Below are 27,108 nucleotides of genomic sequence, written 5' to 3'. Positions count from 1 at the left end.
AAATATATGGATAACCAGGAACCTGAATACCTGGGGAACATTGAAGCGAGGGTGGGAGTGCCATGATCCAGGTGGACCTTCACTTCTGTGGACAGAATACCAGAACTGCCACAGCTGGCGGGATAGGGCTGATCAGGACTGGAGTCACTTCTGAAAGCTAAAGTTCATATAACTCCAGTTCTCTTATACCAGGTACTCTTTTGACTATCAGCTAGTAGACATCTTACCAATCTATATATTTGCTTGCCAGGGAACAAAGAAGGCATGTTCATGAAGCCGCCTGAGATGCCTGAGTATGCTTTTTCCGTTCAACTGCTTTGTGCAAAACCTGGAGGATGGTGCTTGCATTATTCTGGACATTGTAATTAGTTAGATTCAGCAGTTTGTTGAAATCTTCCTCTTGCAGTGAGACCTGCCTGGTGGAATAGGGAGAGAAGACACTGGAGAGGTCCACATGGCCCAGTGACATTTCAGCAGTGCTACGTTCCACACCTGTGGAAGAAAAGAAGGGGGTGTCAGTGCCATGGCTAAGCCATCCCCAAAAACGAAATGGACCACAGAGGAATGAGGCACCCAATTGTAATTTTTATCCTACTGTTCTAAGCTTATGAAATAAGCTTCACTGAACTCCGTGTGACTTGCTTCCAAGCACACAAGCTTAAAACTATAAGAACATAACCCAAAGCAATCTAGCTTAGAAGGACATTCCACTAAAAACCATTGAGTTCTCTTCCAAGCTATTACGTTTAGGATCAGAAAGCTTCTAAATGGGTTTAAGATCAAGTTCTTGCTTGAAACCAATGTATTCTCTTCTGTTTTGTTGCCATGAACTTACCAGGTGCAAAATATCTTTGGAAGGTATCGTTCACTAGTGGGAAATAAATCACTATAGGAGCATCTGGGTTCTGTGCATCTTCAAAGACATAGCACTCCTTTAGGTTTTTCTTTTCTTCATCACTTAGTAGAGTCTTTGGAAATGGGATTCCTTGCTCTGAGAAATAGGTGAAGGCTCGCTCTAGAGGCTAGGAGTTGCAAAAGGAAGCATTTTTAGCAGGGGCAAAAGGGAAACCAGACCATGATTTCTTGGGAAACAACTATAAATTTGAAACTGTAATGGGATCATATAGGAATTCAAAGGAACATGGTAATTTTTGAAACTGGAAACCGAAAAAAAGTCCTCAACTCTGGACTCCAGTTTATTTCAAGGGGTGATTAGTAAAGCTTAAACTCTGGCATCTGGTTTAACCCTGAAATTCAGCAACATTTCTAAATTTGAGTTTGTAAATGCTGAAGTTCTACAAATTCAGATCTCAGATAGGGAAATACCTTGAACCTAAAATTTTAATTTCAAAGCCCTAAAATGCAATATTATTTTACCATATTTAGTGATTTTGTACCTTATAAAAACCAGATAGAACCTTTCACTTTATCAGTATCCATAACTGGGAATAAGAAAATAACATTTACATCTTTGAAGCAAGTTTAAACTAAGAGAATCTGAATATGAAAATTTCCATAATGAATTTTGTTTTACTTGAGCTTGGAAATCCTTTACTTTTTCCACAGCATTAGAAAGATGTTTTGAAAGCTGGAATCTTTTTGTTAACTATTGGAATAGCTATTTTAATAAAAAATGTGGCATGTTACTTTGGTTCTGAATTATCATATTAGTTTAATTGTTCAGAAGTTTTACAATATTACCAGTTATTTGTTTCTGAATATGGTTTTTATATTTCATGAGCAGAGCTTTTATTTGAATTATCTTCAAAAAGGTCTTACAGAAGACTTGGAAAAGGGGAGAAAGGAGAGCCAGGTGGAAGGAAGGGACCTTTCTAACCTTGATTTGTGATCCTCCAGTGTAATTAAAGTGCAGAATAACATCCACCTTCCTCTCTGGTCTCAAAAGTGGAGGACAACTGGTATCAAAGAAGAACGCCGTGTCTACAAGTTCCAGATTCTCTGAACTATTTTGCAGTTGGTTGGGGGAGTCATCAAGAGCAGTATCTGCAACATAAAGGCATAAACCATGACAACAAGAGAGACTAGAAAGATCAAGGGATTATAGCTTTCTTTCCTGACTAGAAATAAAACTGACCTGAAACCAGAGCATGCCTTCACAATTTGTGAAGCATCAGGTTAAACGCATTCTACTATCCAAAGTTCTGGGCAGAAAACAATTCTGGAAGCAACTGACATCTGCTAGCCTACCTTCCAGCCACCAGGAGGTAGATCAGCTCCACTGCCCAGAGTCTCCGTGTATGGACACAGGCTTCCCCTGCACAACCTGTACAGTGTATAGTTTTCTTGTGTACAGATTCATACATCAATACGTGCAACCTATCCTTCTATTGGTTTTTGGCAGAAGGGCTAATGCAGAGACTGGAGGCCTATGGAGTTCCTCATCCTCAGAATCTGTGCAAAATTGTGAATTGTGACCCAGCAATAACTTGACCACCCCATCTTTGCTTCTTGAACTCCTTGCTTAATGAAGACCCGGGCAGCCAGCATTCAGCTTGGTGAATGTGCATGTAATGTGCAGGCCTGATGAAAGAATTGGTGGTGCTTAGTGCTTAACAACAACAATCAACAACTTAGTGCTGATCCACTTTGGCATCAACCAGTGCTAAGCAAACAACAACTGCTAGGCACCAGCTGCCTACAATGTTAAAAGTATCCAGAGTCCAGAAGACTGGAAGATGTACACGGGAGCCTGGCAAAGTGAGGGGCACACACCTTGGTGGCTGGTATTCCTGTGTATCCAGGACAGGACAGGGCAACTAAAGAGGGTCCGGTACATTTCACTGAGTCCCCCAATCTCGTCCTGCGAGCAGCAGCAGCCACCAATGTCCCAGTGGCAGGGAACACTTTCTCCCCTGCAGATGAGTACAGGGAAATGGTTTTTTGTTCCAGGAGGAGGAAGCAAGCGCAGCTCCGATTATCATATCCCCGGCATTCCATGCTAAGAGCCTCCTTTCTCCTACAGCAGCTACTGCAGAACACAGGCCTGCCTTATCTTCCTCACCTTCCCCAGCTGCTACTGTCCTTTAGTTGTGTTGAGAAAAAACTCATCATCCACTGGTGAATATGCCCATTGGGTGTTGCCATCCAACACAACTGGAGGGTACCCAGTTGGGTAGGACTTGTTGAATAACAATTCTGGGAGCAAGGAATTAGCCTATGTTTTGGAAATTGCTAATTTACAAAAGAAACTAAAGAATGCTACTGCCCTACCTTTCCATTTAGAAAAATGATGATTTTGTGTATATTCGTTATGCATTTGGAATCCTTTCAAAAAGTTGTGGTATTTTGACACTGCTGGGCGATCTGTTAACAAGTTCCGCAGAGCATTGGAAAGGCCCCCTGCAGGTGTGAACATGCGAGTTGGCATCTCATGGGGTCTCTCTGGTAAATCAGGCACTTCCTCTGAGGAAAGACAAAAAGAAAGCAAACTGAAATAGTACTGATGAGTAGGAGTGAACAGGGCCAGCCTGGGACTCTGAGCCGATGGAGTAAATGGCGCTACCTCCAAACACCCAGGACTATGGAAGTTCTTTTGGCGCTTGAGGCAGAAAATTGAGTATGTGTGTTTAATGTTACAAATATTCGTTAATGTGTTCTACTGCAGAGGCAGGAAAGATGTGCCAGGTGGGAGGTAATGAAAGGCACAGTCTGACTTTCAACCATTCATAGGAATGATCATTGAAGACAATTGTCCTATCTGGACCTCTCTGTCATGTGGCCAGTCCCAGGCATGCCTTGTAATTGATCCGTCAAGCCCTCTTTCTACTCAGGTACCTTTATCATGCAAGCAAGCAAGCAAGCAAGCAAGCAAGCACACGCGCACTGCTTTAACCTACAGATGCTACCCTCTTAAAGGCAGAGGAGGTAAAAGTTCTAGCTCTGATTTGTAAACCTGAGTATCTCATAAGGTTTGGTTAGATCGCTGAGTGCCATAGAAGAACTGATACCATCTACCAAGGCTCACCCCTCACCAACAGAGTAAGCTACCAATTCTGTCCCTCCAGGTGCATCTTTCTATGGGTTTGCCCCCAGAACAACTTCCTCAACTCCTCCTCATCTGATTCAGAATCCAGTCCCATGTCTCCTTGGGGTCTCTTTGAAGAGGAATTGGCCCTAACCCCAACACCCTGGAGTAAAAATCCAGGTAGTCTTGTCAATGCATCAAAAACGTATGCTGTAGTCTTAGCAAAAGTGGCAAAAATAGCAATATAGGACTCTTTTTGGAACAAGTTCTTCACTAGCCATTTCCACTGGAAAGCTCGAAAGTTTGCAGAGCGTAAGTGGTTGACCAATTAAACTTTGCAAGAGGTCAACTGACTATTACTCTTCATTTTATTGTACCTGCAAACATTTGAAACATGTTTTATAGCTTACCAATTTCAGTAATATTATCTTGAGTCCATCTGTTCCAGAAATCCTCAGAATTGTCAGCAGCATGCCAGGCATCCAATAGATTTCTGGAAAATACACTACTCCACATCCCTTTAAAAGTAAATATTAATGAAAACATTTGCACACACACACCAGGCTGTATTTTAACCTTAAGACTGAAAGGGTTTAGGACATCCAGCCCAGAAAGCTTCAGTTATTGGCCAACATGGAAATATAACACATCCATAAAATGTAATAATAAACTTGTGAAAAGCTTGTTCCTTCACTCTCTTCCTAAAGCAGCATGATGACAGAGATATCATCCATTATCACACATTGCAGCAGCAAATTCTATCCATTAATTATTTGCTATGTACAGACCCTTCTTTCCCTGCCAGTTTTTCCTAAACTAAAAACCTCTACATGTCACTGCCTTTCTTTATAAGGAAGTTCTCAACCACTTGATCGTGATCATTTGGTCATCTTCTGCATTTTCCAGCTCTATAATATTGATTGAGTGGCCCCAACCATATTTCCAAGTGTGGTCACACCACTGATTTGTAAAAGTGCATTGTGGTACTAGCAGTTTTAATTTTTTACAATTCCTTTTCTGCTAATCTCTAGCATGGAATCCCATGCATTAAGCATTATGTAGCATTATTACATTATGTAGCATTTGCTTCCATCCTTGGGAATGCGCAGAAAACCCAGTTACTGGAAACATAACATAACATAGGAACTATGCTCATAATCATCTGTGTATGTATGAAGGTCTCATTTCCCCCTTGATATAAAAAAATACCTTGCATAAAACAGATCCTTGATTCTGGGAGCTTCTTCATCAGGTGTCCCATGAAAAACTCACTTCCAAAATCTTCAGCACGGACAAAAGCTCCATATTTAGGAAATCCCACTTCATATGGTGTGAACTCCAACCATTCTGCACAAAACATCAGAAGTTCAGCTTGAACAGAGTAACATGCTTCCTTATGCAAAACTACTAAAAATAAATCATTTGATATCTTGTGTGCTTCGATTGGGCTCATAATAACCTCAAAACATGTGTCAATCAAAACAGATGGCATCTAAGTCATAATTTTCCAACCTTTCCTGCTTCTTATATTCACAGGAATAAGGGAGAGAATACAAGCAAATATTTTATTGAACCTAATACACATTGCCCTGAGTTTTTCTCAGGAGCATTCAAGCTGTCTTTTGTGTCACTTTTGGTAGAAAGGTGGGGGAATGAATGAATGAATGAATGAATAAATAAATAAATAAGCGTGCAATTTAAAATAGTATAAAACTGAGTGCAAACATTTTGCTTTTTTGCCCACCTATGAATTCAGCTTCTGCATTCCTTTCAACATGTGGTGTTGAATGCAGGGTTTAGCCATAGATGTTCATCGCTTTTCCAGATTTGAGCTTGTGTGAACTTTGACTTATGGAAGCCAAAGAGAGAGGGGGAAGGCTGAAATGTGAAGGAACAGTGTCCCTTATGTCCTGTACAAACTCTGTTGCCATTCTGAGTCCAATAAATCACTTGCAGGATGAAATTTAAAGGGTTGCTACCAGTCATGTCATTTTAAGATACAGAAATTCACCTGGCAAAGTTGTACCAGGTCAGAAAAGGTGATGAGGAAGGACAGAATGGTGTGCCAATGAGGTGGCTTCCCTGTGTGTCTATGAAGGAACTAACTATCCCTTTAAAGGGTACTGAGATGTGTTTACCTGACCATATGAATTGCCATATTAAAGTATGAACACAATGTAGAAAGTTATTACCTCTGAAATCTTGGGTGGCAACATTGTCCTTAACATTGAGAGCCAGGTAGATGGGCAGGGGGTTCTGACCTCTGCTTACTGCCCACCGTTGATCTGAGAGTTTATGATTGTTGTTCTGGAGTTTTGTGGGGAAGATAATGAGACAGATATCATACATTCAGCAAAGAAGGATAAGTGCAACCAATCAGCTACATCTAGATTGGCCCCTTGACCTCACACCCACATACAGATCAGTTGAGGGTCAAATTACGTGTTACCACAAGTGTGCTTATCACTGGCCACCTTATTTTGTCATAAAAGCCAGGCAACTGGGGTCCCAGGATGGTTGGAGGGTGGGCAGTCCTCTATTTGACAGCTTCTTCTGCTTGAATCTGTCCAGTCCAATTCTGGTTTGAAGTCAAAGAGCCAAAGGAGGGCCTTGGAGTTGCCCATTAGTGGTGAACAACTGGACTGAGCCAGCACCCAAGTTCCTGGCCAGCCTCCTCCAGCATGGCAAGACATTGTGTATTTCTGCCTATCTTAGGGTCGCCTTGTCAGAATGTGTTCCTATACATATCAATTTGCATAAGCAAATATCACGCAGACTGGCATCCTCTTTGATGGTGTGTAAGCGGTCACCCTAAATCTAAATCAGGACCATGGTTCCGAGGGAGGAACAGTTTGTAGAAAACAGAAGAGGAAATGCAAAATTATAATTAAAAAAAAAACCTTTAGTAAGCCCACATGGAATCCTAGACTAAGCCAAGACATACCCTTCCCTTTATCTTATTTTTGGAACTCCAGCTGGACTAATTAACACTTTTTCAGAGTTCTCAAGAACATTTTCTCCTTTTTCTCCCCTCTGAGTCCTATTTTTCAGCTACAAATACCCGCATCCCACCACCCCCGGCTACTGCATGTCCTTGACGGTGCTGTAAATGCCACTGTGGGGAGGTAAACAGGAACAAGGAAGGGAATTTCCTAAAAGAAATAGTGTGGGAAGAGAGGATTAATCTCTTTGTCCTGTCATGCCATACTTTGAATCTATGCTGGGGAGTCATATGGCTAACTTTAAGTGGGCGGTGTTAAGTGTTCTTTTAAAATATGCTTACTCTGTCTGCTGAATTCAATGGGACTTACTTTCGAGTAGAATTGCCTAGGATTATGATGTTAATAATTGAATAATAAATACTAGGGGTATTTAATCAATCCATGTACTGATTTCTGCCAATCCAGATTTTAAAAATGCAAAATTATATACTGTAAAAATACAAAATCTGTTCAGACCACATATCTTTGTAATTTTGGAGTGCATAATGCTGTATTTTTTTCCTAGATTTCTATGATATATTTTTCTGTGCAGCATTTCATGCTTAGCCTGTTTCTGCAACTGTTTTCTATCCTTTCTTGTTCACATCATCCTCCCTACCTCCTTATTTCATTAACAGCCTGGGAATGTAGGATAGCTCCATTTCCCCCCTTTAGAACAAGGGCAAAGCTGAAAGGAATAGCTCTCATTTCATCCATGTGAAAACCTCAGTGCTGAAGTAAATGACTGGATTCTCACGACACAACACTCAGTCAGAAGTGCCCAGCCACAGTACATTGTCATGTGAAGCCAGACAATTCCCCACAAGGCTGCTTGTTCATGGGTAGCAAGCTGCCTAGATAATCCATAGCTCGTTTAGGGTTTGTTGGACCCACAATGTTTTGTTGTGTCATCTGAACCCAGTCAATGTCCATGGTGGGTGACTGAGTAGGCAGTCCTCCAGACATTGTCCAGGCAAGGCTGCCCAGTTCCACCCCCTCCCAAAAAGTACACAAGTGCATGCTTCTGCTAATCCAACTGCAAAAATAATTTTAAAAAATAAATATAAGTGAACCTTTGAGTGGAATTAAAAAAAAATAGGTGGTGAAACAATGACAGCCCCGGCAATGTGCCCTTTGGACACTTTGAAGGAGCTGCCACTGGCTGTCTGCACAGAGACTGCAAAAGGGTGGGATGTTGTACTGCACAAACCATCTGGGAATTGATGCCTGCTGCTGGGAAAAACAGGTGCAAGTACAAAAGTTCAGGTGACAGAGAAAAGAAAGAGAAGAGTTCTCTGCGAGGATCCTGGTTTTGTCCAGTTCCTGAGGGCCAGAGGTGATGTTCATGGTAAACCACAGCCATCCTCAAAAAGCTGAAAAGCATTTGAAGGCAGGGAGAAACAGCTAATGGCTCTGCAAACAATCATGTATAGTATACCCCATCATTCAGCATGGCTTCAATCATGAGTCCCCAAAGGTCGATAAAGGATGTCTTATATCCTGCTATTGTCCTCTGACACAGTTCCTTGTGGTAAGCCTTTAGACTCTCCAAGGAAAAAGCAGACATTTTCGATTTGGCTGCTTGCTTCCGGGCATTCTTGATGATTTCCCCAAGATCTTTATAAGACCAATCGCGATCTTCATACAGTTCTGTCATGGTCCTGGGCAAAAATAAAGAGAAAGATGCTTGTTGTCTGCTTTTTCCAGTGCTGTTCAGTGACGTTCTTATTGCAAGCATGCCTGCTGTTGAAGGTCAGTGTAGCGCTTTTCTACATACTGGTAATAATTCTAGAATAGTTAGAAAGTTCTATGGTACTGAGCAAGTTTAGTTAGTTAATCAATCAATTTTCCTATTATTATCATTATTATTGAGATGCATAACCATGTCAATGCTAGCTTGCAACTTTCTGGAACATTTTTAAGAAAATGAAAGCCCACTGTTTCCTTCTGGCCCCCAGTACATCCTCTACACTAACCTTCTGCCCTTGAGTGCAGTGAAAGATACTATCTTGTTGACACTGCTGGATAATCCAATCAGACCATGTGTATCAGGACAGGGTTCAGGCTACCTTGTCTTTTGGCTCAAGCAGCAAAATGTCTTGTGTCAAGTCTGGTTGCACGAATGGGTACAATTCTCAGAAATGCCAGCTAGGGATCCATGAGGAATTCATTCTGGGGGTTGGAATCCATTGGATTCCCTGGGCTTGGGTCCCTGGACTCTGGTCCACTCTGTTGAAGCCCTGGGTCCAAATTCCTGGCAAGCATGCCCAGTTTTCATGCGCTGCTTAGTAGGAACCGAGCCCATGCACTGCACAAGCATTGCCACCCTTCCATATACATGCAACAGCACTGCATGATGCAGAAGAAGGTTGCTCATGGTGCTCCCAAGAAATGGCGCCACACACAAATACTGTACAAGCGGCATTCCTCTTCCAGCCCCGCCCCCCCAATGCAGCAGCTGTGGCATGTGCTGCTGTGCATGGCACGGAAGAAGGTTGCCTGTTGCACAACCTTCATTCCACGAATGTTTGCAGACTTCCTCCCAGCTTGGCACACTTTCTAACACCAGCAGAGCACAAGAGGAAGCCTGTCAATGCTAGAGGAATAGATTCCAATGAGCTTCATCCCAACCCGAATGCTACCTTCAAAAAGTCTGTGGAAGTTTCAGTAAAATTTCCAGGCACTGAATACCCATCTTTGCATACATGCAGTCTAGACTAATCACAGATAAAAGCCTGCTGCCTTACCAGGTTGTACCTGATGACCCGGTGATATATGAAACACAGTCCAAAAGCTTCAGTCTCTGAAGACCCCAAATAGTGCCATACATCGCTGATAAGGCCCTCATGCCACCCCCTGTCATCGTCACAGCAACCACAGGTACCTGTTTGACAAGGAAAAATGACCCATTATGAAGAAAAAAGGAGGAGAAATGGCTCCAAAAATAGTCCCATAGCAAGTTTCTAGGACAAAGAAATGTTCTGTGATATGTGGTAAGGGGATACTAATAAATTGAATAGTGAAACTACAGGGCAGTGTCAAGTCCACCTACACATAAAAATAGCACAATTTTGGACAGAGAAGATTGAGGGAGCATCTATTGCCCCAGATAAAATTGTCTATAATGTCTGTTGAAAAATAACGAGAAGAATTGATTTAGCCCAGGTAATATTTTGTGGCTATAAAATATCCTCATGTAGCACATGCTCAACTTGGCATCATGGTTCACTTACTTCGTGGTCTTGCAGACCTTGCTCTAAATGAAGAATATCCTTCAAACAAGCAGCAACCACTTTCTTTCGCTTCTGCAGGAAACTCTTTTCATCTGGGCACAGATCATACCCTAGACGCACATCAATTTCCTTTGGGCTTTTCCACAGCAGGCCCTGCATCCTAAGGCCAGGGAAAATGGCAGTTTTAGATGCTGCTACTTGTAAGAAAGAAACATAAATGAACCCCAAGGTTTTTATTACCTTTGGAGAGCATATTAGTTAGGGTGGCCACTTCAGAATCAATCTCTCTCTCTCTCTCTCTCTCTCTCTCTCTCTCTCTCTCTCTCTCTCTCTCTCTCTCTCTCACTCACACACACACACACACACACACACACAGGGAGGAAGGAAGGAAGGAAGGAAGGAAGGAAGGAAGGAAGGAAGGAAGGAAGGAAGGACAAATTTGCACAATAAAATTTGCCTAAAAGACTTTAGGGAAAAAGGCAAACTACAGTTATGGACTGTTGAAGGTCTTTTTATTGGAGCAGAGTTAATCATATGAAATAGTTCACCAGGAAAAAGCTAAAAGTTATAGAATGCATTTATCTGTAATCTTCTTTCCCATTGGACTCTGGTTACTTTATTGAAAATTGTTTTATGTAAAATGAAATAAGGTCACAACAGTATAATCCATTCAAGTTTGCTAAATATTTGCAAACAGTAGGTACACAGTTGTGTTCTCAAGGAAAGGAAAATGCTGAACCAACAGACATCCCTGTGTAAAGATGCAATCCTATGCAAGTTTAGACAGGGAAAAAAGCCCACAATTCCCAGACCAGCTACAATTCCCAATGTCCAACAATGCCCAGCAATCCCAGTTATTCTGTGAGTTGAAGGCCCTTTCTATGTCTAAACTTGCACAAGGGATTGTGACCTAAAAGAAGAAGACCAGACACCAATTTCCATGTTATGTTCAGACAACCTCACAAAGAGCTCCCTGCAAAGCCAAACCCAATTATGACTTCTTGCCTAGGGACCCTGACAGTGTCCAAGCTTGTCATGATACAACTTTACAGTTTTACATATAAAGCTTGACAATTAAAAGCATCTTAGATCAACAAGATATTGTAAAAGAGCAAACAGATCTAAACTAGAAGAACGAAAGAGCAAGAAGTATTGGTGAGTGCAGTGCTAAGGTTTGGAAAAGGCTGTCTTACCAATCTTCTGATGTCACATTCAAATCAAATGTTTTGTTCTGGGAAGAAATAAAAGGCTGTTAAGTAGGAATGAATCCATCAAGGTTGGATTTACTCAGTGTGCATATTTCTTTTCCATATATACACATTGTCTTTACATTTTTAATTGCAAAACTGCATTGAAAAAATCAGAAAAGCATGAATAGTGTTTTGTGCTTTTTCAGTTTCGTTTTGTGTATCAGTTTGGGATTTCCAGACTAATTTCTCCACTGTTTCCTGCCATGGGCCATTTAAGTTTTCATTCCTTCCAGATCATATTGTATTATTTTTACAATGTTACTATGGATAAAGGGTGGAGAAATAGTAAGTGGCAAATTCCATTACCCAACAGGGAGATCAAGCCAAAGTATATTGTGCTTGTTTCACTAGATGCGCGTTTTTGCCCATTTACCTGGAATGTTTTGGAGGGGAAACAAAGGAGTGTGAAGACTTCAGGAAAGCTCATTTCCAGGCCTCTCCAGCCTCGTCCTTTTCCTGCCCCCTTTTACCCCTCTCCAAGGTCACTTCCCTGACCTTGGAAAGCAGCTCATGTGGTTCTTTCCACATGACAATGGGGTAAGGGCAGAGGCTGAACTCCATGCTCTGAATTAGGCATTTATATTATCATTCAGTGAACAAAATGTATCTTCAGCTTAGTTTCAGGATTTATGCAAGAATTGATGTGTTGAGTTGACCCAATACAGTAGGCAAGAAAAATGTTATGCTGCAAAACTCTTATCAATCTACCCACATTTGGTGCAAAATAATGCTGGAAGTACTAGTTTACTTCTGAACACAGCTTAACCAAATATGTCACAGACACAACCAAGCACGTCATGTTTCATCCTGCTTCTGCTATTCACACATAATAACCAGCCATTCTTTCCATGGCTTGTCTCATTACGTGGAATCCAGCCATTGTGTCTTATCATGGTTGACATCCACTGTAAGTCACTGCAGTTGATTGCTGCACCAGGGTAGTAATCATGGCAAACACCTGTGTTTTTATATCATGGGTTGCTTGTCATGCCGTGCAAATACATCACCATGAGCCACATTTATAGGAAACTCACCACAAATAAAGCACTAGAAGCAGTCACCATGTGGTAGCTGTTCTCTTACACATTATGCTATAAATATATCCCACACTGGGGAAAAGTTTCTGTATGTTTTTTGTTCCAGTCTATCAATAGTGCATTCTCACCGGGGCTATTGTCACTTGATCTTGAATAGGAAGTGAGTTCAGGGGAACGGTTGCTGATTCATTCCTTTGGTTGGAAGCCTGTATATGAAATTAAAAGATTATTAAGAAGTCTTATAAGGAACTCATATTTCCTATCAGGAGCTGCAAGCGCTGGAAGCAAAAGTTCATGGTTCTGAGCAACGGCCCTGCATGATAACTGCCAACTGCCTCCTTTGGCAGCGAAGCATCTCCTGCTTCTCCTCAACCTTTTAAAGCTGGAACATTGTCTAGCACTTCCTTGCTCTTATGCTTGCTGCATCCTCTGAACTACCCCTGTTCTTACCCTGGTACCTTCCTTGGACAACAGCTCAGCCCCAACATGGCCTCCTTGTCTTCCTCTCTTCAATTCACTGGCCATCATAGCTACTGTTTCTTTATGGTGAGAGTCAAAACATTCAAGTCTAGAGGCCAAATCCCTCCCCTTTTGGAGCCCCAGTCTAGCCCTCCAAGGTTCCCAGGTGGTCACTTCTTTTCATCCCCTTTCTTCTCACCAACAATCATTTGGTGGTTTCCTAACTGTTATGCAGTATTTCCCCCATTCTACTAGGATGAAATGCTTCCCGTTAATTGCTGGCAGTAGGGACCTTCAATTACAATATGCTGTTTTTCTTGATGTATTTACTGATCTGCATTTTGACCCACTCCACTTTGCTTCTGGCTCTGCCCACTGCTGGACTGTGACCCCTGAGAGCTTCTCCAAAATAGAACTTGGTCCTTGTACTAGGAGAGGTTCCTCAGCCCTGTTTTATGGAAACATAGAAACAGAGAGAGTCAGAAGGGGCCTCCCGGACCATCTAGTCTGACCTCCAGCACCAGCCGGCTCCACTCACGACATGCCCACCATGTGCACGTCCAGCCTATCCTTGAACACCTGCACCGATGGGGCCTCAACAACCTCTCGTGGAAGCCCATTCCACACCCTCAGGGTCCTAACTGTCAGGAAATGCTTCCTGGCATCCAAAACAAGAAGCAACATACCACACAGAGCTGTCTTCTCCGTGGTTCAATGTCTAGTTCTGATGGGTTATATTTGATGTAGTGAAATTTAGCAGGAGAAGCACGACAAAGCCAGTTACCCAGTGTGAGGTTCTGAGCCTCTTCATAGGATCCAGCCACTGAAAGGGTGAATCTGCTTTCTAGAGAGAGAGAGAGAGGGAGGGAGAAAGAGAGAGAGAGAGAGAGAGAGAATAATCTACCACCATGTTAACATCCTTAACCTCCTCCTAAAATGTTTTAGAATGATTTTTCTGAATATTGTGTAGATTCTGAACACAGAGGTTTGGATCTCAGCTATTCTAGAAATGGGAGAGCTCTTTCTGTTTGGTGATCCAGCAGAATTTACCACTTGTGGAAAGGAGAATGGATAAAAATTCTCAAATACCTCTTTCAATTTAGACATTTCAAAAATATACAGTGGTACCTTGGCTCATGAACTTAATCTGTTCCAGAACTCTGGAAATTGGTTGTAACCCAAGTCAAATTTCCCCATAAGATTCAATGTAAATAAGGTTAATTCATCCTGTAACCATTTTTTTAATCGCAAAAAAGTGAAAAAAGTGACAACAGCAAAGATCGTGGTCATTTCCCCCCTCCTCCCAGCACAATTGTGCAGGGAAGGTGAGCACGATCACGACCATCTCCCCCCACCCCCGCACAACCACAATTGCACCCATCTTCCTGTGATCGCGGCCATCTCCCCACCCCCCAGCACGATAGCGATCGTGACCATGCAGGGAAGACAGGCGCGATCGTGATCATCACCCAGTGTGGAGTTTGTGACCTGAGACAAAATTTTGCCAAAATTTCTGTTCGCAACCTGATTTGGTCCTGAACTGAAGCATTTGTGAGCCAAGCTACCACTGTATACAGCTTAAAATGATTCTTAGATTTAGTATTTCTAGCTGCCTATCTGAATAGTCTGGAACAAAATTTCTTGGTTTGTCCATTATGTTTGTTCCCCAAAATCCATCTTCTCTTTCCTAGATTTTGTAAGAAAATTCCCTCTCCAAATAAACCTTCTATGTGGTTTACAAAGATGTCAACTCACTTCATGCAAATGAAATGCCTGTGAACATTCCTTGGCTTTATAGAAGTTCAGCAACAAATGGACAAGGGAATGGCTTGAGAGGTAAACAAGACAATGACCAGCTTATTATATAAAGATAGACATTAGCTGATACCTGGTGAATCCTTTTTTTTCCTTCCCCCATCCACTTGAACGTCCAAACATGCAACTTCACGAGACTATAACGAATAAAAACAAACCACAATAAACAATGGAATGCAGGACATGTGTGTGCTTTCAGGCTTCTATTTCATTAATCTCATAGGTATGCTATAAGATTACAGTGGTGCAAATGAATTAAGTCAGGGGTTACTTTAAGCCCCAGCTCACCAGAGTTTCACCCCTGCAACTCTTTCCTATGCTAGAATTCAACCCTTGAATGTGTGAAATAAAATAAACAAATAAATAAATAAATAAAACTTAAAGGAAGAGTTGGTATTATACTATTGAGTACCTACAACTGGCCCCCACATATTAATGCTAATTGAAGCCTTCTGGGTCAAAGGGTATGAATTCAAATAAATGCAACTCTTGATTCTCCTACTTTAAACATTAAATATTGCATAAAGTTCAACCTCCCTTCTCTGTTTAATTAATATATGTTAATCTACAGTAGCTCTCTTATGGATATTGCAAGCATTTTAGCAAGAGCAAAAGCTCTCTAGTGAACAGGACTAGATAAACACAGCCATACGTGTTTCCCCCTGCCCCTGCCCCACGGCCAAGACATTTGTGGGGAAGGGCGCCATGGCAGTGGTGGTGACCACAGATCTGAACCTTCCCGGTGGAAAACTGATATTATTCCTACTGAAGAGGTGGAGAAGTATAACTTCTGTTTCCATCTGGGAATACTGGGGCTTGTATTTCTAATACAAAATATGTTCTTCCAGAGACAAACTGTCTCTCCTGATAGGCCACCGTCCTCTCGGTTCCCCGCCAGGCCCACATCCTTTTCTGTTTTTTTCTGTACTGTTCTTTTCTTTTCTGTCCTGTTCTTTCTTGAGGGCTCCTTCCTTAGAGAGAGACGCTTTAGGGAAGGTGGCCCTGGAGACCACCTTTACCTTCTTAGTTCCGGGTAAAGCATCAGCTCAGCGCTGGATTTACATATGGGCTGAACGGGCTGCAGTTCAGGCCTCATCGTCTAGGGAGCCTTGTTCTCTTGCATATTTTTAATTACCATTAATTTCATTTCATTTGTAATGATAAAAATCAGGGGCATATCTAGGCAAAAGATCATTTTCTGGACAAAAAGGGATAAAGAATGATCAACAATGTCACAAGATCAGCTATGATCTCTGCCTAGAAAATGATAAACTGCAACTTACTGATTTTAATAATATAGTTGATAAGTTTGCATTCAAAAAAGCTTGAAAGAAACTGTTCTTTGTATATAGTGTAATGTTATCACATAGATATGATTGCTCTATCAATGTTCTATGTGGACACCTTCATTAATTCCCTACTTTTGTAAACTTATTAAATGTATAAACTATCTTATTATCAGTGCCAAAATTTCAGCAATGTTCTACTTTCATTGAGTAGATAAAGAAGAGAATGAGGTTTTGTTTCCCATGATCAGATGCTATTAAGTCTGGGCCTCCCAAGGTGTCCTAGCCCAGGGCCTCCAGTTGCTTTAATTAAGGACTGCATCAGCCTCAGAGTAAGGCATCATCCCATGCCTGGGCCCAGTTGGCTAAATCTGCCCCACCTCAGGGGAACAAAAGATCTGATCCAGTTACAACATCCACAAAAACGTAACCTCTTTCAGGGCATGAATCTACCAGTCTATCTGCAAGTCCTACTTCTGTCACACCCCCTTGTCCCTGCCTTTTCCTCCAGTTTCCATGTCTGATGGAAGGCCATGGCCAAGGCCTGGAGTTGCTGGGCAATGCAGGACCAAAACAGCTACTGATGAGGATGCCTGGAGTGCATTTGCTCTCAGGGGAGGCTGGGTTGGCTGGGGAGGTATCATGGGAGTAGGTCCTTGGAAGTAGCTTCAGCATTTTTCAAGCAGTGGTGTCAATGTGGACACGCTCTCCTTGCTGGCCCTTCTTAATCAGAATGCAGCATTAACTGTCTGTGGTGATCCTACTACTGAGGGAAGATTTATAACTCTGCATCTTTTTTCAGTACTTGTAGGAGTCCACGCAATTAATGAAGGTAGATGGAGGAGATGCTAGTTATACAGAAAATTACATTGACTGTAATTTCCTTAAAACAATGGTTTCAGAACCTATGGCTGGAGATATATAGAGTTTACTAAAACCATTCCATCTGCATTTTGCGCATTTTCAGTAGTATTCTATTCCATCATCCTCTCATTGACAGAACTGGATTTTGCATGAATACTTTCATACCAATTTCCACAGATTTGCACTTCTGAAAATGTGCTAATCTCCCTAAAATTTGCAATTTCTTTCCAAATGTGCATGTCCATGTTGTAGTCTATGGGAGTAAATTTTCATCCAGTTTTTTAAATCATATTTTTCTTCAATTGAAATTATGTTTAAAAAGTGAAAGAGAGAGAAACACAGTCTGCAAATCCATAGAATCTCTGTGGCATGCAAAAATGCTAGTTTACTAAAAATCTGCAAGCTGGATTCATAGAAATCCAGACATATTTGAGTCCACTGCAGATTTGTCCACTGGTATCTCTACCTGTGACATAAATGATGTGCAGCACTTCATTTTTACCACTTGGTGGCACTCAGTCAGATGGTGGGGAAGCTGATGGGAGCTGTGACCAAGAAATATTGCTCAAGTCCATGCTTTTCTCAGCATGAGTAATTGCAGGGAACTGCGTGGGTGCATTAAGAGTCCGGAAGTATAAATCTGAGTCCCAGCTAATCACACAGAAGAATGTCTCTGTGTGCAGGATCCAAGCACCCTCTCTTAGTTCTTACTAGCTGAGTAGTTGTAAAATGATAGTACAAGAGTAAAATTACCACTAAGACTCCATTAGTAAAAATCTTTTCTGGAGCATCTGGACTGAAAGAGAAAACAGTAAGAAAAATAAATGATCACACTATTGTTTTCATTAAAAAGGATGATATTTTACATGCTTGTTTTGGTGTGCGTCAGAATCCCCATCTGATGGCTTCCCACTGACTCTACAGACTGGACACCAAGCCAGATACTGACTAGACAAGAAATGTCATGCAATGCTGAACCAATCCATGATTATCCTGGCTTAGTCCAGGAGCCCTTTAAAAGGTCTCCTTTCCTGGGAGTGGGGAAACTGGAGAGAAGGGCAAAATTCAGGAGGAAACCCAGAACAGTGAGAGAGCAACAGCAGGGTGGAGGCCATGGACGAGGAAGGCGGCTCTGAAGGGCGCGCCAGTGGAGTTGGGCCAAAGGAAGGTCAGCTGGAGCAGCTACGAAGTGGCAGAAGGGGGCTCCCACTACAACTGATGCCTTTCCCCAGAATCTTTACATTATATTTTGGGTTGCTCATAACAATGCTGTAGCTGGAAGCACTGATGAGCAAGTGGGCTTACTTTGTAGGGATTGTGTTGCTGCCTAGGATACAGGCCAGGGGTAGAGACTGCATGACCTACTCGTTGTTGGTAGACTGGAACTCCCATCATCACCAGACAACTTAGCCAAGAGTGAGGAATGATGGGAGTTGCAGTCAAGAACATTTGCAGTCAAGAACTTTTACAAGTCCCTTTTCCCTGATAATGGTCTGTGGTCCTGATCCATCCATTTCTTATACATATGACAGCTCCAATGCATGCTCAGAGCCCCCAACACAATGGGGCAGGGGTGAGGAACCAATGGACACCAAGGCATTGTTGAACTAGAACACCTGTCAGCCCCATCCATCATGGGCAACAGTGGCTGATGGTAAATGTTAGGCTTTCTCCATTCACTACTATGGAAGCAGAAACTCTACCCAGAAAAAGGATAAGCAAAGCTGGCCTTCCACCAAAGTTAATGGAGAAGACTGTTTGGGCAGAAACTCCATGTGTGCCCCAGAGCACATCTGAAGCTGTAGAGCAGGAATATCACATAGAGAACTAGCCCACAGCAAGCTATAACTCTTTCCCCCCAGTATTTAATTTTCTTTGTCCCCTGAATTTTATGGGAAGAAGTATTACAAGATTTCTTTCAGTCAAGACTTAGAGTGATTCACAAGCTGTTTTGCCATGTGATCCTGAAGCCCTTTTACTAAGTGCCTACACAGTCTGTTAACTGCTAGCATGTGTCTTGAATGAAAATGGTGTGTAGAGACATTTGGTTGCCAATATTGTCCCATGGACCAGACCTGAATTTGCACAACCAGTGACACCTAGCTGGGTGCTAAGAGAGATCTAAAGCAAGCTGTTTATCTATGCCACTTGCTTTGGCCCAGTAGTAGCCAAAGTAGGCCATGTTGGTAGGCCTCCTTAATTAGAGCTGCTCTTACCTGCTCTCCATCGTAAACTCAACTTCTAGTTCCTCTTTACCCTGCAAGTTTAAAAAAGAACACTTCAGTGACTCCTTGTTCACATGCAGATGTCTGAAACGGGAAAGTCCATAAGTGCAGACCTCTAGAGATCTAAGGCATGTGAGCATCCCTGTTTTGGTCATTTAAACCCAGTGCATGGATGAGAAAACTCAGGGAGGCGTATGGGAGCAGGGACAGTGATACAGGCAAACAAAAGATAGTATGGATACTGGGTGAAATATATGTGCCAAAAATGCAGCTCATCCAACCCAAGGGCTGGCAAACTACCCTGTATGTTTTCTCAATTCATGTATTAAAAATACAGTCTCAGGAAAATTTCAAATAAACAGAAATTCAAACACTATGGTTGGCTCTTTCCTACAGGGAGCAGTCAGGCCAGGGAATTCCCAGGATTCAACATTTGTTACATAAATTGGAAAGACATACGGTTCTGTAACCAGTGGCTGCTTCTAATACTGGTCTCCCAAGTCAGCCTCAGAAGATCATGATTTATACTACAGATCCCTGGGAGAAGGAAGGGAAAGTCTCCTCTTCCATCCCACCATGTAGATTGCTTTTTCTTCTCTAATGCTACCAAGAAGGACAGAGCCTTCTGCATCAGGACTGCTGCTACTCCTGGTGATGCATGCCGCCATGTCAAGAGAGGAAAGAGTTCCTCTCTTGACATGGATCGCTGGTGGGAGAAATATGGGGTGGCAATTTGGCCAGTTCATGGGTTGTACACACCTTGTTTAAGCCTCTATCTACCCTCTTCCTGAGCTACCACTGGACTGCACCAGTTTTGGGAAGACTGGATAAGCTGCTGTACTGTTGCTGTCTCAAATGCTAATGGGGCCTTTTAATCAGTTGCTCCAGGAAATGCAGGCCTTGGCAACATGATCAGCCAACAAACAGGCTTACCAAGGGAACCCTCCGTGAATGATATTAGGAGGGTGAGTACCCGGAGGAGGGCCTTCTCTGCGGTGGCGCCCCACCTATGGAATGCGCTCCCCAGAGAGGTCTGCCTGGCGCCATTGTTATTTGTTTTTCGGCGCCAGGCTAAGACCTTTTTATTTAAAACTTATTTTAATTGTTAATTTATTATGTAGGTTTTTTAACAAAAAAAATTAAGCCGAGATGCACTGGGTTTTAATATTTTTATTGTATAATTTTTATATGCTTTTGTTTGTTTTTGTTGTGAGCCACCCCAGGGCTTTGTTGCGATGGGGACAGCGTAGAAATGTTTTAAATAAATAAATAAATAAATAAACTAAGCACTTACTTGAACTCAGTGGGACTTGGGGATTTCTGAATCAAGACTCAGACTTGGTGAGGTTTTCTGATTTCTACCTCAAACTTTGTCCTGACTTGTGTCCATATTAGATTCTGTGTTCTGTGGACTTTTTTCCAAATGTACACGTCTGTTGTTCTCATCTTTGAAAGGTATGCATTTTCTACCCATTGATTTAATTGTGTTTATGTGCATTTTTTTTCAAATACACATGTTTTCATGAAGATTTTAAAGCATAAAATGCTTTAAAAATGCATAAAATTTTTAAAATGCAATTTTTGTTTTTGTTGTCAAGCAAATTGTATTGCAAACTTGAAAATGTACAACCTTTAGAGCACAGAATGCAATAGATCTGCCTTCGTTTCTGGGAGGTACACACAAAAAATAATTTGTTCTAAAATGAACTGAAACGCATTTCTCATCCATGCCTAGTGAGATTCTATCCCCAAATTACTGCGGTACATGTGGCTCCTGAACACAGGCACAAAGGTGTTTATTTTGGGTTTTCCTCCAGTTTTACAGAATGCCTTTTAGTTTCAATACTCACCTTTGGGTTCAGCTGAAAGTTCAGACAAACTGTTTCTCCAAGTTGGATTTTAGATACATCAAAGAAAACTGTAAGGAGATGGTCATCTTTGGTGTGCTTATCTTCATCACAGACTTTAAGCTCCAGGATGTTCTAGAGGAAGCAAAGGAGAACCATGTCTGAATAGTTTCCATCCATGTCCAACACAAGTTCATCCACCATGTGGGGTGTGAGAGCAGGCATGCGTCTCCAGCCTTCCCCTTCCCCTTCCCCCACATGCTCACCCCCATCCCTTTCCCTCAGCTCCTCCCCTATGTCTCTACATGGGTCCTTTCCCTCATCACCTGCTTCCCTAACCTTGTTGAGTGCTCCCCACCCTTCCCCTTGTACCCTTCCATACACTGCACCCTCTGTCTGGACTTTGCTGAGCAGTTTCTCCATCTGAGACAGAGGGTGCATAGCTGAGAACATCTGAGGGTCCCATCAGAGCAAACAGAGTCTGCTGGCTATGGCAGAGAGTTCCACCAGTTGCTCTTCGAGTGCAGCATTTGCCCCAGGGGGAGAGTGGATGGCAGGGCTTCCTGGAGCATCCCCAAGCAGGCAGCCCTCCAGAGAGTCCCTTCAGGTGCTCTTTCACGGCAGCATTTGCCACAAGAGGAGAATGGGACCCACCTGGCTCCCGGGAGAACCTCCTATAAAAGCTGAGCAGACAGCTGCTTCAGAGAGCCTGGCAGCCCAGCTTTCCTGCTGCAGAGAATGCCATGACAGCAGTTGCAGGGCTCTATGGAGCAACTACTGGAAGGGATGGGGGGACTGGTTCAGTTTACGGCTTCCCCCTGTTCTCCCACTCTTCTTGGAAGGCCAGCTCTGCATCCATCCTCCCCATGTGGAAACATTTTGTCCTGACAGCCCTCTTTGTTCCTTGTTTTGTTTTGTTTGTTTGTTTGTGTTTGGTCAATTCATCTCTGTGCCATGCCATTGCCCAGGCTCCCTGAATGGTTTATAAAAGTTCTTCAGCGGAAGTGTGAACATTACCTCCCTGTAATTATGAGAAGATGCGTTTTAAAAATTCATGAAGATGTTTTGCTTCAAAATGTTTGCTAATTGCACAGTATGACAATAGCAACAACAACAAAAGGTTGATCCTGTCTCTGCGACTCCCTCACCATCAAGTTCTGCAGATGCCTCCACTGAACAGAATTTGCTCGCCACTATGATAATGCGATAATCACATGTTCTGGGCTATTATAATAAATGTCACTCAAAAGTTGAACCAGCAGCCACAAACCTTAGCTCAGTATATAGATGTAATCTTGGTCAAGTTACGCTTAATTAAAATGAAACCAAAAATGAAAGTGAAAGTTTCCACAAAGGAATGTTTTGTCAGGATTTTCATAAAAGAAGTACGGTTTCTGTGCATATTCATCTGTTGATACTTGAATATCACCGAGTTTTGCCAAAGGCAAGTTTTGCAAGATCCATTCTGGAGCCATTTATTTGATTATTGTTGTGTTTTTCAATGTATTTCAATGTATTTGATTTCGTATTATTTTTGGCTGCCACCCTATAGCCTCTGGGCATTATCTGGAGGGCCGTCAGATTATCTGGAGCCCCAGCACCAAGGTCCTGCAACCTCAGAGCTGGGGCTTTGAATGTCCCCCTCCCCGGCAACCAGCATGGAAAGTACCACACCAGCTGCTTCCAAAGGGTGCCTCAGACCCCTTCCCACCTCCTGTGTGGGACTTCATCTACATGGCCAAAAATGGCCCTCTACAGGAAATGCATGGTGTGGGGAACATGCGGAAGTAGCTGCCCAGACCTTGAGGATCCTTCTGCTCAACTAGGTGTGGTGGGAAAGTAAACCACATGTATGTGTTGAAAAGCAATTCGTACACATTCTTGAGAAGACTCAGGATGCAGTAAATCACACCTGTCTGTGATAACCCATGATGTAGTCTGTATCTGTCCTTGCTGGAAATGTTTGGTATTAACACTTGAGGAAGGAAGGAAAGAACTATAGAAACTATGGAAAGGACTGCTTGTGGCTTTGAGAATGTTATGTTGCTGCTGCTGCTGCTGCTACTGCATGGCTCCTACACATCACCCAGACACTTTTCGCTGTGAATGGCTATTGAGAGCTGCCTAGAGAATTACTAATTCTTGCTGCATTTGGCTAGCATAACAACTTACCTTTACTTGATTCTGGATCTGGAAGTGAAACGTTTCATTCCACACAGGATCTTTGGTGTCATTCACAGTCTGGGTTTTGGTCCTTTTCAGTGAAGCAGTTGGCATCCAGAGTGTCACATAGCAATCAGACTGGGTTACTGTCCCAAAAGAGAAGTTCTTTAGTGATGTACCACAACTATTTAGTGGACTCTTCAAAGCTGTGTCTGTTTATTACTATAGATAAGCCAAGATCCAAAGAGCTGCTTAGACTCACACTAAAAGCTGTTTTCATAAACCTGACATTCAGTAAATTCAGTTGACTAGACATGTGTCCTGAATGAATCTGGTAAGAAGAGGGAGAAGAAGGAAGGTGGACAAGGCATGGATGGAGTGGTGGTAGCTTAGTGGCAGAGCATCTGCTGTGCATGAAGAAACTTCCCAGGTCAGTCCCCAGTTCCTCCAGGTAGGAATATAAAAAGCTCCTGCCTGAACCCCTGGAGAGCTGCTCCCAATCAGCATCCAGAATAGTGGGCTCAACGGACCAATGAGAACTTTCCATATTTCTTAGACAAGGCTGGTTCCCAACATTTTGCTGCTGGGGGCAGAAGGCAAATGGTGCCCCTACCAACCTATGATGCACAGCACTCAAGGCCAGCTGAGGCAAAGAGCTCCTCAAGTGCATTTTCCTGGCAGCAGGAATACAATCTAGTAAACAAAATAATTAAGATGTGTTGCCCTTTCATGACAGCACCCAGAATTAGCTACCCGATGTGGCCAGTTCACTCAGCATATTCGTAAAGCTGGTCTTAGCATTCCTTAATAAAGTTCTCAGGTGGAACCACACCTGTTGTAAGGGAAGCAATGCATTCACCACCTCTAATTCTGCCTTAAGCTCATGGAATTGATTTCATAGGTCTTTGGATCCTGACCATAACAAGCGTCATTGGCGGTGACCCAGTGAAGATGCACATTATATGTTTTAAATGAACCACTTCCTCTGTCTTAAAAGAAAATCAGTCCATAAAATTCCCAATGACTTTTAGTCATTGCCTGGCTACCTCATCACAGAAATCCAAATGGTTAACATTACAGACTGTGGGGTCAAACCACTCTTCACCCTGGATCGGCCACATTTGAAGCTTATCCGCAGGACCCAAGAAATTAGAAGAACGCTGTGTTCAGACAAGACTACACAATTCTCCTACATGGGATTAAGAGGAAACAGATGTTTTCATAGAAATGGATTCTCCACATCATATCATCCTCACAGGGTATATCTATATTCCAGCTTTTTTTTCCTCTTGTGGGGAACCCAAAGCCGCTTACACATAGAGATATGGACATCTGGGGGTGGACATCTTTTGGGTTTCCTTGGCTTGGCTCCTCAGGCTCAGCCTGCTTTCTCTCTGCCCAGTGTCACCTTCATGCAGAATGTCCACATGGGCAACTGATAGGAAACGAAGCCAAGTGAGCCTGCGCGGCTAGCCCGTCCACCTGCTGCCGCACCACCTGTGCACCTGTTATGCAAGTGGCGTTCTGTTTCCATACATATAACTTGCGGGTTTGCAATCTTTTTGTAAAGCAGTGTGCATCTGGGCAAGGAAAGAGTCCACTAGTGTTCCCAAGTACTCATGGACTTCCTCTTAGCTCTGCTCACTTCTGGCCAGGGTTGAGCACGGGGAGGAAGTCCGGTAAGCACAGGAGAGCTACATTTCAGCTGGATCTTTACTGCCACACTGCTTTATCCTCAGAACAACAACCCTCTGAAGTAGGTTAAGTTGAGCGTGTCTGACTGGCCCAAGGTCACCCAGTCAGCCTCATGGCTTGGAGGGGACTAGAAGCCAGATCTCCTGGGTCCCCAGTCCAATGTATGCTTAGCATTGATACATTTAAATGGCCCTATTAGTAATTTACACTGACAAGTACAATGAATAGAAAATAAATGGAGAATCACAGTATGGGTGCAAAACTTACACTAAGATTCTCAGCCATCACACACACACACACACACAGAGAGAGAGAGGGAGAGAGAGAGAGAGAGAGAGCGCATTCCAAGTTCTCAGACAGAAGCCTTTGTACTTGTCTAAAGATCACTCCTGGGTAACAGTGTCCGCAAGAGAGAGCAGTGTACATTTTATGGCATCACAGCCACTTTACCATGGCTAACAAACAAGGCATTCATTAATCCTCAGGCCAGTAGGGCTGGGATGTAATTGCTGTGTATGGCCAGAAACCTATGACAGCAAAAGCACCTAAGTCCTATGCTGAGGAACACTCTGGCCACAGAGTGCTTCAGCCAGCAGCAAGGAATTCATCTCGAGGAATCACATGTCCTGAGTCCTGCATTTTCACAGCTGCATGACTAACGCATTCATTTGAACAAGCACAAGATTTGTAGTAGACCATCAAGTTCAGCATTTGGTCCTGAGCAACAGCATGTTTTTCTCTTTAAGGTAGCTCTTTCAAACTTTCTGGGGCATATGCGTTTAATTCCATAAACGCAATTAGATTAGATTACAATAGTATAATCTAATACCCTAAATTAATCTAATTTCAGAAAACTAGATTTTTTGTTTTTGCAAAATGGAGAGGGTTAGAAATATTCCAGTGTAAATTTTCTAATACTAGCTGCATAAAATACAAATGCTGTTTCTGAAAATAGATGTATAGCGTCTATCAAAAATGAGCAAGGGGCTTGATCCAGTCCATTGCCAGGCACCAGGCACAATGATCAACTTCTTCACCTGCAGCTGCCAGCTGCAGCAGGTGCTGCTTGTGCAGCACATAGAACTTGATTTCTGGTGAGCACTCCCATGAACGCTGGGTGCTCTCCCCAGGAACTTCGATTCTGCACTACTGCAAGGTGCAGGGGAGTCCAGGGAGCCAAACCCAGGAAATTCAACCAATTCCTACCCCCAAATGGATTCCTCACACATCCCTGCAACAATTCTATCCCTGTCACTTTTTATAGGGCTTATACATTGTGAAATCCAATATACATCACCCCCCCACACACACTGTATGATAGATATAAATCCTGGAAGCAGTCACACAGGCTGGGTCCATGACTGTTGGATGTTATGAATGTGCACACCATATTCAAATATTATACCCACAAATTGACATATCATGCCTTCCAAAGTGGGAGTGTTGCTTTAGACTGATGGGACAGCAGGCAGACTTGCATGTTCCCACAGTGGGGAGAGGAGAAATTGGGGGAACATGGCCTCTGAACCAGATTTATATCACCAGTATACATATAGAGTGACCCAGGTGCACCATATTACCAAATGGGCCTTATAGGATAGGATCTAGGTCTAAAAGGCAGACCAATGGGACTGAAGCAAGCAGGTTTTGACACATGCTTCATGGGAAGATAGAAGAAACAAAATAGAGATAATTACTTTCCAGTTTTCAACCATGTGATGATCCAGTTGTGATCACGCAAGCAATTTCTGTCCACCCATCCACTTCTATGGCTCACTCTTGTGTAGCAACACTTCCTGTTTCCTAATAGCTAATTCTATATTATGTGTCCCTAATCAAGACTGAATAGCTGAAGTGTCTCTTCTCTCCACCACCCAGCTTAACGTGGGTGAACAAAAATATACAAACCAACAGCTAGCAGAAACCAAAACAGTGTGAAGACTTATCTGCCTCCAAGCAACCTCTCAGGTGTAACTGAGCTTAATTGCTCTTTTTTACGAACAGAATTAAGCTGGGTGCTAAACAGGTGAGATATTGCAGAATAATTGTGACCAGGTTAGAATGAGTTTTCTTAGGTGAAACAGAAGAACCTGGGTTGAGGCAAAATTTACACTTCACAGAGGTCCCCCTTCTACACCAGTGTATTTTGACAAGCTTGCTGGTGGGAAGGCTGTATTTACTTTCCTCCGCAGGTGGCTTCATCATGCAGCAGGCCAGTCTGGCCACTAGGCAGCCATTTCCAGCAGCAGATGCTGGAGAGCAGGGCAT

At 42.7% G+C, this 27,108-nt stretch overlaps 1 protein-coding gene across 1 annotated transcript; it reads right to left on the bottom strand.

Annotated features, from left to right (window-relative positions):
- Positions 1-268: 268 nt before the first annotated feature.
- LOC123026285 (cytosolic phospholipase A2 epsilon-like) lies at positions 269-27,108 on the bottom strand. The gene is made up of 19 exons (XM_044435718.1): positions 27,021-27,108; positions 23,155-23,291; positions 20,986-21,117; positions 19,127-19,167; positions 17,664-17,706; positions 14,834-14,897; positions 13,632-13,789; positions 12,615-12,692; positions 11,393-11,430; positions 10,200-10,359; positions 9,714-9,850; positions 8,405-8,627; positions 6,178-6,292; positions 5,195-5,332; positions 4,396-4,503; positions 3,232-3,423; positions 1,838-2,004; positions 836-1,022; positions 269-492 (listed from the first exon to the last, which is right to left on the bottom strand). The coding sequence occupies exons 1-19, from the start codon at positions 27,106-27,108 to the stop codon at positions 269-271; spliced, it is 2,430 nt and encodes an 809-aa protein (XP_044291653.1).

This window comes from Varanus komodoensis, unplaced genomic scaffold (assembly GCF_004798865.1).
Source record: "Varanus komodoensis strain SLA01 unplaced genomic scaffold, ASM479886v1 scaffold3, whole genome shotgun sequence".
NCBI lineage: Eukaryota > Metazoa > Chordata > Lepidosauria > Squamata > Varanidae > Varanus > Varanus komodoensis.
This window is presented reverse-complemented; position numbering and strand designations above follow the sequence as displayed.